General features: G+C 41.5%; 1 protein-coding gene across 2 annotated transcripts in view; it reads right to left on the bottom strand.

The window, feature by feature from the left end:
* Window positions 1-12,029, bottom strand: part of TRIM44 (tripartite motif containing 44) — a 182,928-nt gene extending 170,899 nt beyond the window's left edge. The window contains exon 1 of one of the 2 annotated variants that reach the window (XM_036891865.2): window positions 10,762-12,029. In XM_036891865.2, coding sequence (XP_036747760.2) covers window positions 10,762-11,430 — 669 coding nt within the window. In that variant the 5' untranslated portion in view covers window positions 11,431-12,029. The remainder of the gene's footprint in view (window positions 1-10,761) is intronic. The other variant, XM_057507560.1, reaches the window with a different exon arrangement.
* Between the last annotated feature and the right edge of the window lie 458 nt (window positions 12,030-12,487).

Raw genomic sequence — 12,487 nt, 5'->3', positions numbered from 1 at the left:
ACAAAACAAAATAACAAAAAAATACTCTCTCTTTTCAGGTCCAGATGGTTTCCATGGTTAGTTCTACCATTCTAGGAAGATTCCAATCTTTTACAAACACTTCCAGAACATTAAAAGGCAGATCAAATACGTGAGAAGCAGTACACCTTGACTCATACTGTGAAGCCAATATAACCATAATAGCAAAATCTTAAGAGGACAGTACAAGAAAGGAAATTTACAAGCTAATTTCTTCCGTAAATATCAGTCTTAAAAATCCTACATAGGAGGCGGAGCCAAGATGGCGGCGTGAGTAGAGCAGCAGAAATCTCCTCCCAAAACCACATATATCCATGAAAATATAACAAAGACAAGTCTTCCTAGAATAAAGACCAGAGGACACAGGACAATATCCAGACCACATCCACACCTGAGAGAACCCTGCGCCTCGCGAAGGGGGTAAGATACAAGCCCCGGCCCGGTGGGAGATGAGCGCCCCTCCCCCCAAGCTCACAGCGGGAGAATAGGCAGAGCGGGAGGGAGACGGAGCCCAGGACTGCCGAACACCCAGCCCCAGCCATCCGGGCCAGAGTGCAGACACAGTGCGTGCGCGGAGGGCCCTGGAAACTAGGGAAACAGGGCAGCAAGAACAGTGAGCAGGCACCGGAAGCCTGGCGCCAGAGGACACCAGAAAAGCAAGCGACCATTGTTTTTTTTTTGCTGTTTTGTTTTGGCGAGTGCTTTTTGGAAGTCTTAAAGGGATAGGGACCCCAATACTAGGGACACAGGGCAGCAAGACCGGTGAGCAGATGCCTGAGGCTGGCGCCGGAGAATAAAGAAACACGAGCGGCCACTATTTTTTTTTTTTTTTACTTAAAAAAATTTTTTTTTTTTTTTTTTGGTGGTCATTGTTTTGTTTTGGCAGGTGCTTTTTGGAAGTCTTAAAGGGGCAGGGCGGGACACTTAATCCAGAGGTAGGGAATCCGGGGATCTCTGGGCACCCTAACCCCTGGGCTGCAGGGAGCAGGGAGGCCCCTTACGGAGATAAATAGCCTCCCAGCCGCTCCTGCTCCAACGCGACTCCACCACTTTGGAGTAGCTGCCAGAACCAGGCCACAACCACAGCAAGAGCGGAGATAAACTCCATAGGAGCCGGGCAGGAAGCAGAAACCCTGTCTGCGTGCAGCTGCCCAGCACGAGCCACTAGAGGTCGCTGTTCTCCCAGGAGAGGAGGGCCACAAACCAACAAGAAGGGAAGTTCTCCCAGCCGTCACTCGTTCCAGCTCTGCAAACTATTCCTATCACCATGAAAAGGCAAAGCTACAGGCAGACAAAGATCACAGAGACAACACCAGAGAAGGAGACAGACCTAACCAGCTTCCTGACAAAGAATTCAAAATAAGAATCATAAACATGCTGACAGAGATGCAGAGAAATACGCAAGAGAAATGGGATGAAGTCCGGAGGGAGATCACAGATGCCAGAAAGGAGATTACAGAAATGAAACAAACTCTGGAAGGGTTTATAAGCAGAATGGATAGGATGAAAGAGGCCATTGATGGAATTGAAACCAGAGAACAGGAATGCATAGAAGCTGACATAGAGACAGATAAAAGGATCTCCAGGAATGAAACAATATTAAGAGAACTGTGTGACCAATCCAAAATGAACAATATCCGTATTATAGTGGTACCAGAAGAAGAAGAGAGAGGAAAAGAGATGGAAAGTATCTTAGAAGAAATAATTGCTGAAAACTTCCCCAAACTGGGGGAGGAAATAATTGAACAGACCACGGAAATATACAGAACCCCCAACAGAAAGGATCCAAGGAGGACAACACCAAGACACATAATAATTAAAATGGCAAAGACCAATGACAACGAAAGAGTTTTAAAGGCAGCTAGAGAGAAAAAGGTCACCTATAAAGGAAAACCCATCAGGCTAACATCAGACTTCTCGACAGAAACCCTACAGGCCAGAAGAGAATGGCATGATATATTTAATACAATGAAACAGAAGGGCCTTGAACCAAGGATACTGTATCCAGCACGACTATCATTCAAATATGACGGTGGGATTAAACAATTCCCAGACAAACAAAAGCTGAGGGAATTTGCTTCCCACAAACCACCTCTACAGAACATCTTACAGGGACTTCTGTAGATGGGAGCACTCCTAGAAAGAGCACAGCACAAAACACCCAACATATGAAGAATTGAGGAGGAGGAATAAGAAGGGAGAGAAGAAAAGAATCTCCAGACAGTGTATATAACAGCTCAATAAGCGAGTGAAGTTAGGCAGTAAGATGCTAAAGAGGCTAACCTTGAACCTTTGGTAACCACGAATTTAAAGCCTGCAATGGCAATAAGTACATATCTTTCAATAGTCACCCTAAATGTAAATGGGCTGAATGCACCAATCAAAAGACACAGAATAATAGAATGGATAAAAAAGCAAGACCCATCTATATACTGCTTACAAGAAACTCACCTCAAACCCAAAGACATGCACAGACTAAAAGTCAAGGGATGGAAAAACATATTTCAGGCAAACAACAGCGAGAAGAAAGCAGGGGTTGCAGTACTAATATCAAACAAAATAGACTTCAAAACAAAGAAAGTAACAAGAGATAAAGAAGGACATTACATAATGATAAAGGGCTCACTCCAACAACAGGATATAACCATTCTAAATATATATGCACCCAACACGGGAGCACCAGCATATGTGAAACAAATACTAACAGAACTAAAGGGGGAAATAGACTGCAATGCATTCATTCTAGGAGACTTCAACACACCACTCACCCCAAAGGACTGATCCACCAGACAGAAAATAAGTAAGGACACGGAAGCACTGAACAACACAGTAGAGCAGATGGACCTAATAAGACATCTATAGAACTCTACATCCAAAAGCAACAGGATATACATTCTTCTCAAGTGCACATGGAACATTCTCCAGAATAGACCACATACTAGGCCACAAAAAGAGCCTCAGAAAATTCCAAAAGACTGAAATCCTACCAACCAACTTTTCAGACCACAAAGGCATAAAACTAGAAATAAACTGTACAAAGAAAGCAAAGAGGCTCACAAACACATGGAGGCTTAACAACATGCTCCTAAATAATCAATGGATCAATGACCAAATCAAAATGGAGATCCAGCAATATATGGAAACAAATGACAGCAACAACACTAAGCCCCAACTTCTGTGGGACACAGCAAAAGCAGTCTTAAGAGGAAAGTATATAGCAATCCAAGCATATTTAAAAAAGGAAGAACAATCCCAAATGAATAGTCTAATGTCACAATTATCAAAATTGGAAAAAGAAGAACGAATGAGGCCTAAGGTCAACAGAAGGAGGAACATAATAAAGATCTGAGAAGAATAAAACAATAGCAAAAATCAATGAAACCAAGAGCTGGTTCGTTGAGAAAATAAACAAAATAGATAAGCCTCTAGCCAGACTTATTATGAAGAAAAGAGAGTCAACACAAATCAACAGTATCAGAAATGAGAAAGGAAAAATCACGACGGACCCCACAGAAATACAAAGAATTATTAAAGAATACTATGAAAACCTATATGCTAACAAGTTGGGAAACCTAGGAGAAATGGACAACATCCTAGAAAAATACAACCTTCCAAGACTGACCCAGAAAGAAACATAAAATCTAAACAGACCAATTACCAGCAACGAAATTGAAGCGGTAATCAAAAAACTACCAAAGAACAAAACCCCCGGGCTAGATGGATTTACCTCGGAATTTTATCAGACATACAGGGAAGACATAATACCCATTCTCCTTAGAGTTTTCCAAAAAATAGAGGAGGAGGGGATACTCCCAAACTCATTCTATGAAGCTAACATCACCCCAATACCAAAACCAGGCAAAGACCCCACCAAAAAAGAAAACTACAGACCAATATCCCTGATGAACGTAGATGCAAAAATACTCAACAAAATTTTAGCAAACCGAATTCAAAAATACATCAAAAAGATTGTACACCATGAACAAGTGGGATTCATCCCAGGGATGCAAGGATGGCACAACATTCGAAAGTCCATCAACATCATCCACCACATCAACAAAAAGAAAGACAAAAACCACATGATCATCTCCAAAGATGCTGAAAAAGCATTTGACAAAGTTCAACGTCCATTCATGATAAAAACTCACAGCAAAATGGGAATAGAGGGCAAGTAGCTCAACATAATAAAGGCCACCTATGATAAACCCACAGCCAACATTATATTGAACAGCGAGAAGCTGAAAGCATTTCCTCTGAGATCGGGAACTAGACAGGGATGCCCACTCTCCCCGCTGTTATTTAACATAGTACTGGAGGTCCTAGCCACGGCAATCAGACAAAACAAAGAAATACAAGGCATCCAGATTGGTAAAGAAGAAGTTAAACTGTCACTATTTGCAGATGACATGATACTGTACATAAAAAACCCTAAAGACTCCACCCCAAAACTACTAGAACTGATATCGGAATACAGCAAAGTTGCAGGATACAAAATCAACACACAGAAATCTGTGGCTTTCCTATACACTAACAATGAACCAACAGAAAGAGAAATCAGGAAAACAACTCCATTCACAATTGCATCAAAAAAAATAAAATACCTAGGAATAAACCTATCCAAAGAAGTGAAAGACTTATACTCTGAAAACTACAAGTCATTCTTAAGAGAAATTAAAGGGGACGCTAACAGATGGAAACTCATCCCATGCTTGTGGCTAGGAAGAATTAATATCGTCAAAATGGCCATCCTGCCCAAAGCAATATACAGATTTGATGCAATCCCTATGAAACTACCAGCAACATTCTTCAATGAACTGGAACAAATAATTCAAAAATTCATATGGAAACACCAAAGACCCTGAATAGCCAAAGCAATCCTGAGAAAGAAGAATAAAGTAGGGGGGATCTCACTCCCCAACTTCAAGCTCTACTACAAAGCCACAGTAATCAAGACAATTTGGTACTGGCACAAGAACAGAGCCAGAGACCAATGGAACAGACTAGACAATCCAGACATTAACCCAGACATATATGGTCAATTAATATTTGACAAAAGAGCCATGGACATACAATGGCGAAATGACAGTCTCTTCAACAGATGGTGCTGGCAAAACTGGACAGCTACATGTAGGAGAATGAAACTGGACCATTGTCTAACCCCATATACAAAAGTAAACTCAAAATGGATCAAAGACCTGAATGTAAGTCATGAAACCATTAAACTCTTGGAAGAAAACATAGGCAAAAACCTCTTAGACATAAACATGAGTGACCTCTTCTTGAACATATCTCCCCGGGCAAGCAAAACAACAGCAAAAATGAATAAGGGGGACTATATTAAGCTGAAAAGCTTCTGTACAGCAAAAGACACCATCAATAGAACAAAAAGGAACCCTACAGTATGGGAGAATATATTTGAAAATGACACATCCGATAAAGGCTTGACGTCCAGAATATATAAAGAGCTCACACGCCTCAACAAACAAAAAACAAATAACCCAATTAAAAAATAGGCAGAGGAACTGAACAGTTCTCCAAAAAAGAAATACAGATGGCCAACAGACACATGAAAAGATGCTCCACATCGCTAATTATCAGAGAAATGCAAATTAAAACTACAATGAGGTATCACCTCACACCAGTAAGGATGGCTGCCGTCCAAAAGACAAACAACAACAAATGTTGGCGAGGCTGTGGAGAAAGGGGAACCCTCCTACACTGCTGGTGGGAATGTAAGTTAGTTCAACCATTGTGGAAAGCAGTATGGAGGTACATCAAAATGCTCAAAACAGACTTACCATTTGACCCAGGAATTGCACTCCTAGAAATTTACCCTAAGAATGCAGCAATCAAGTATGAGAAAGAACAGTGCACCCCTATGTTTATCGCAGCACTATTTACAATAGCCAAGAATTGGAAGCAACCTAAATGTCCATCGATAGATGAATGGATAAAGAAGATGTGGTACATATACACAATGGAATACTACTCAGTCATAAGAAAAGGGCAAATCCTACCATTTGCAGCAACATGGATGGAGCTGGAGGGTATTATGCTCAGTGAAACAAGCCAAGCGGAGAAAGAGAAATACCAAATGATTTCACTCATCTGTGGAATATAAGAACAAAGGAAAAACTGAAGGAACAAAACAGCAGCAGAATCACAGAACTCAAGAATGGACTAACAGGTACCAAAGGGAAAGGGACTGGGGAGGATGGGTGGGTAGGGAGGGATAAGGGGGAGGAGAAGTAGGGGGGTATTAAGATCAGCATGCATGGGGGGGCGGGAGAAAGGGGAGGGCTGTACAACAGAGAAGGCAAGTAGTGATTCTACAACATTTTGCTATGCAGATGGACAGTGACTGTAAAGGGGTTTATAGGGGGGACCTGGTATAGGGGAGAGCCTAGTAAACATAATATTCGTCATTTAAGTGTAGATTAATGATACAAAAAAAAAAAAAAAGGCAGTTTCTGTGTGGTAACCTCCAATGAGTTCTACACAAGGGTTTAACAGGCATATAAAAGTGTAGGCAAAGGGTCTGTTTGTGTTTATACAGAGGATCAAAGCCTAATTGGGTACCCCGAAAATGAACTAAGATGCGATATGAAAAAGAACTTCCAACATCAGCACTCTCTGGAAGACTCATGCCAGAAGATGATCATCAAAAAACCCCAACAAAGATCCACACACTGCTACAGCTGTAGATGCACTCATCCCACCAGTTCCTGGACTTGCCATGGGAATGAAGAAGGAGATATCTAAGCTGGCCTGTGCATACAGTAAAACAACAAATTTGACTGGATCTATACTGTTGGAACTCAATCAAGAATTAGGAGAAGTGCAAATTGTAGCGCTCCAAAATCTTACAACTACAGACTCTTTACTGTTAAAAGAACATAAGGGATGTGAACATTCCACAGGAATGGGCTGTTTTAATTTGTCTGATTTCTCTCAGACTGTTCAAGTTCAGTTGGACAATATCCACCATATCATAGACAAGTTTTCACAAATGCCTAAGGTGCCTAACTGGTTTTCTTGGTTTCACTGGAGATGGCTGGTAATTACAGGTATGCTTTGGTTATGTAACTATACTCCTATTATGTTAATGTGTGTGCGCAATTTAAGTAGTAGCTTAAAACCTATCCATGCTGAAGTTACTCTACAAGAAGATATGTCAAAGAAATAATCAATCTTCCCATGTTTTCTTCCACCTGCTACTTCTATAGCTTTTCTTCTTCCTTCCTAATTACAACCCTTAAATAGAATTCGTGCCTCATATCAAATTTACCGAGTATCATAATTCTTCCAAGTGGTAAAGATAACTCAAGACAAATGCTGGGCATAGAAGCTACAGGGCATAAATATGCAAAGAAGTAAAAAGCTAACCATTTCAAACAATAAGGCTTCTCTCTCACTTACCAACTTTACATTTCCCTGTATGGCCCCAGAAGATGACTGGTTAGCCAGAGATGGGTAAGATTCCTCAAGGGAGGAACAACCTAAGACAGGCACAGTCGCAGGTGGGTCATCAGGTGAGAAATTGGGGATCAACAGAGGTGAGGCTTAGAACCTCATCCCCCCTGTTCCGAGAGAAATCTTCCGCATACGTGGATGTTTTATTGCCCTTGTCTAGCTTGGATTAACACATAGTCTACAGGCACACACCTGATCATCTACATTTGCTCTCTTACAACACTAAACTATGTTTTCTACCTTTATCTTGTATCTACCTACCACTTCAGCATTTTATTAAAAATAATAATAATAAAGAGAGAAATGTGGTATGCACATATAGATCAAGTATAAAAATCCAATGAGTATTCATATTTGAACTGACTCTTTATAGTTCATAATACATGAGCAAAACCGAAAGCTTCTGTGATGACTGCCCTTGTAATGTTCACCATGTAACTTATTTACTATGTAAGAATTTGTTCTCCATGTAAGAACTTGTTTGTTATGCTTCAGAAGATTGGAGACTGACAAAAATTAGGCTTGGGGTGGATTAATGATTGTGCATTGAGCATTGACCCCCCTATACAGAATTTTATTGTTGTTAACAACCATTTGATCAATAAATATGAGAGATGCCCTCACAAACAAACAAAAAAAAAAAGTACACACTTCCAATTGTAAAATAAATAAGTAACGGGGATGTAATGTATAGCATAAGGAATATAGTCAAAATATTGTAACAACTTGGTATGGTGATAGCTGGTACCTAGAATTATCATGTATATAAATGTTGAATCACTATGTTGTACACCTGAAACTAATGTAATGTAATACTGTGCGTCAACTACCCTTCAATAAAAAATAATTATGTACAAAAAAAAAATCCTACATAAATTACTAATAAGCCAAATATAAATACATATGGACACTTCGTCATGACCAATTTGGGTTTATTCCAACTTGCTTTAATTGTAAAAAATAATAATGATGATGTAAAGGGATAGAAATAAGACCATATATGTGCACCTGCATGTATTTGCAAAAAGAAGCACTTGAAGAATAAGCAAAAAACTCATAAAAGCAGTTACCAATAGTTGTTAGGGAAACCAGGTGAAAGGGGCAAAAGTGAAAGAGAGGCTTTTGAGACACATTAATTTAAAAGTAATCAATTAATGTAATTCACATTAAAATACTGAGTAAAATCATATGAATATCACAATAGATGCAGAAAAGACATTTGATAAAATTCAGTATCCATTCAATATTAATAAAAACTTCTAAACTAGAACTAGAAGTTAACTTTCTTAATCTGATGAAATATAGCTGTGAAAAAAAAATTATCACACTTATTTGTAAAATATAAAGCATTCCTCAATTATTAGCCAGGTCAAAATACACACTATCACTTCCATTCAACATTATACCTGAGATCCTATTTGAAACAGAAAGTAAAAAAACAAACCCAACAGGTATAAGGATTGGAAAGAAACAAAAACTATCCCTCTGATATATATAGAATGAATCTATAGATTATTAAAATATGTAAGAGAATTTAACATATAACTTAATACAAAAATCAATACATAAAAGTTAATCATATCCCTATATACAATCAGGAAACAAAAATTTAAATTCATTTTTTTACAATCTTACAAAATTGTAAGTATCCAGGAGTAAATTTCACAATGATGAAGTCTTTCAGAAGAAAACCATAAAATGTTGTGATGCAAAAAAGACCTGAACAAATGAATCAGAAGACTTCATGTTGTAATGGTATCAATTCTCCATATATTGGTTTATATAAATACAAAAAAAAGTTTTATGATTCTAACATAAAAGGTGAAGACTGGTCAAGACACTCTTCTAGAAGAACGAAATAGAAGGACTTGATCTACAAGGTAAGACATGGTACAAAGCTATGGAAACTGAGAAAACATGTTGTTCACACAGGGATATACTAACAGATCAGTGGTAGAGAATAGAAGAGTGAAGAAACACATTCATGTATATATGGTCACTTGATATATGACAGGTGGCATAGCATATTAGAGCAGAAAAGACAGGCTTTTCAATAAATGCTGCTACAGCAACTGGTTATCTGTGGAAAAAATTAAGTCCCTACTTGCACTGCACAAAAATCAATACTAAGTGGAACAAGACACAAAAGCACTAACAATAAAGAAAAATAACTGATAAATTCTACTACCTTAAAATGCAGACCTTCTATTCAAGACAAAATTTTTTAAAAAGAGAAAGAAAAAGCAGAGTAGAAGAACAAATTTGCAAACCATGTAAACAACAAAGAAGTCAGAAATAAATGTATAAAAACTCCTATATACTAATGAGAAAAAGATAAACCACTAGAAAAATGAGCAGAAGACCTGAATGGGCACTTCACAAAAGAGGAAATACAAAAGATACTCAAAGTCATCAGTAACAAGAGGAATACAAATTCAAACCACAAGAAGATAGAATCACATATTCACGAGACCAACAAAAATTAAAAATTCTGTAATAGCAATGTTGGTGAAGAAACAGAGCTACAGGAACTCACACACTTTTCATGGCAATGCAAATTGGTACAACTGCATAGGAAAACAGTTGGCAACATCTAGTACCACTGATGGTACATACAGTCTAGGACCCAACAATTGTCCATCTAGGTTTATATTCCATATGAATGTATATACATGTGCACCAGAAGACATGAACAAGAATTTATACCAACATTGTTTATAATAGCCAGAAGCTCTAGAATCTGGAAATCCAATGTTCATCACTGATAGGACACCTTGTGGCATAGTCATAAAACTAGAATTCTATACAACAATGAACATGAACAAACTGCCACTGAGGACACACCTTCTTGGACTCATTTGGCTAAACCAAGGCTTACCATATTTTCAAACAGGCAAAGACACTTCTTTATCAAGAGCCCTAAGTCAAGGCACTAGTCTCAACAATGGTGATGATTTTGGAATTGGCTTAAGTGGGGTCAAAACTCCCAAGGAATGCTTTATTTGGGATCCAGACATAAGAAACTTGAAAATTTTTAAAAACTGTATACTAGATTTTTGAGTGCACACAGTTTTCTGTCAGAGTCCCGAACGTTCATCTGATTTTCAAAGGCATTCAACCACAAAGGGTGAATAAGCACTGTTCCCAACAAGTTGAATAGACTAGCTTTTAGACACAAGGTCAAAGTGAATGTGGCCACAACTAGGCCACCTGAGTTGAAACCCAGGTGTCCTGACCTCTGAACCTATGCTCTGAATGCCCAATACTTACTCTTAGTTCCTCAAAGGCTTCATCTAGGGTAGAGAGTTGGTGGCCCTGGTGAGCCCCAGTGACTGGGCACAGGACACAGATGAGCTGCTTATCTTCCTGGCAATACGTGCTCAAATCCAGCCCATGGTCCAGACACTTCCTCTTGGCCACTCTCTCTGCTTCCATTTCTATTTCTGGGTCAAATTCGCTTTCTGCCTCAGTTTCTACCTCAGCCTCAGATTCTCCTTCCTGGTTGTCTTCGTCTGCTTCACTCTCTTGCTCATTCTCCATTTCTTCCTCACTGTCTTCTTCACTCTCTTCATCGCTGTCATCCTCACTCTCTTCCTCAGTCTCACTCTCTTCTTCCGACTCACTGTCTTCCTCGGACTCGCTGTCTTCCCTCAACTCGCTTTCTATATCCCTCTCCTCCTCCGCCTTGGCCTCCACGTCTTCCGGACCCTCCCCGTTCCCCTGGGCCCCCGAGGTCCAGGGCGGGGCTGCGCCATGGACGTAGCCGGCCAAGTGGTGACTGGGGAATTTCTGCCAGTGCGCCTCTGCGTGGCCGCGGCAGTAGCAGAAGCCGCATTCTCGGCACACTTCCTCGGCTCCCGGAGCCTCGTCGGGTTCGCACTCGTCACACGTGCCGTCGTGCGGCAGCTCCTCGAAGGCCTCGCCCACTCCGGAGGCCATGTGAAGCGCTGGGAAGCGGCCAAGGCCTCAGTCTTCCGAGCTGGCCGCTTTGCCTTCGCGCGGCCCCCTTAAGTCCTCCTCCCGACCCGGGTTCCGTCCCGGGGAGTCGGCACCCTCGTGGGCCGCGCCGTGTTCGAGAGCAGGCCTGGAGCCCGGAGCCGCTGCCGCCCGCTCCCGGCAGCCCCCTCCCGGCCTGGAGGGAAAGGGCCTTCCACCGCTCTGCCGCTCGGTGCCCGCGGCGCTTCCTCTGGCGGCGCGGGCACTTCCGGCGTGGCGGCCCCGCGCCCCTGTCGGCCCCAGCGCCGCGCTGCAAGCTCTGTCTCCGCTCCTCGCGGAGAGACCGCGCCGCTGCCGGCCCGTATCGCCCCGGTTCCACTTTCCCTTTGCCTGTCAGGCGGCCGCCTTTCACTTCCTGAGTTATTTAAAGTGGCAATGGCCTCTTTCTGCGTTTCCCGCGGGGGCTCAGCATCCCCGGAAGGAGTGGGAGGATGAATGAGGTCGCCAGCTCACTCCAGAGGTGGGAACTGCGCCTCGCCTCCAACACTCCCTCCCTGGAGATGTCAGCCAGACTTCCGGCTGCCAGGCCGGTATGCGTGTGCACCTCAGTCTCCTTTCAGTCTGTCGCCGCCTGTCCAAGCCCCTGCTGCTCCGTGTTCCGCAAGGTGTCAGCAGGGAGTGTTTGTCAGACAGAACCTGACCGCTTGGGATTTCCAGAGGGCCCCGGAAAGGGTAGTGTTTGTTCTCCCAGGCTCACGGGATCTCAGAGTCAGGCTGAGCAAACAGACATTTTCAATCCAAAGCAATAATATACTTTGTCTATTTGGAAAGTCTGTTTTCATTTCTTCCTCGGAGGGGCTCAGAACCTCTAAAGTGGCAACCTCTATGCCTTTTCTTGAAAGTTTGTCTTGGGTTTGGCTGAAATGTCAGGTGAAGTAAATGGAAAGAGACAGTGTTTGTCGAGGGAGAGTTACAGTGTGCATTTTCTTTCATGTGAGGAGACCACCTAGTTTCAGATTGTGTTCCAAGAAAAAGGAAGGAGGCTGTTATTTATTAAACG

This window comes from Manis pentadactyla, chromosome 9 (genome assembly GCF_030020395.1).
Source record: "Manis pentadactyla isolate mManPen7 chromosome 9, mManPen7.hap1, whole genome shotgun sequence".
Lineage (NCBI taxonomy): Eukaryota > Metazoa > Chordata > Mammalia > Pholidota > Manidae > Manis > Manis pentadactyla.
Note: the sequence above shows the minus strand (reverse complement) of the source record. Positions and strands in the feature narration are given on the sequence as shown.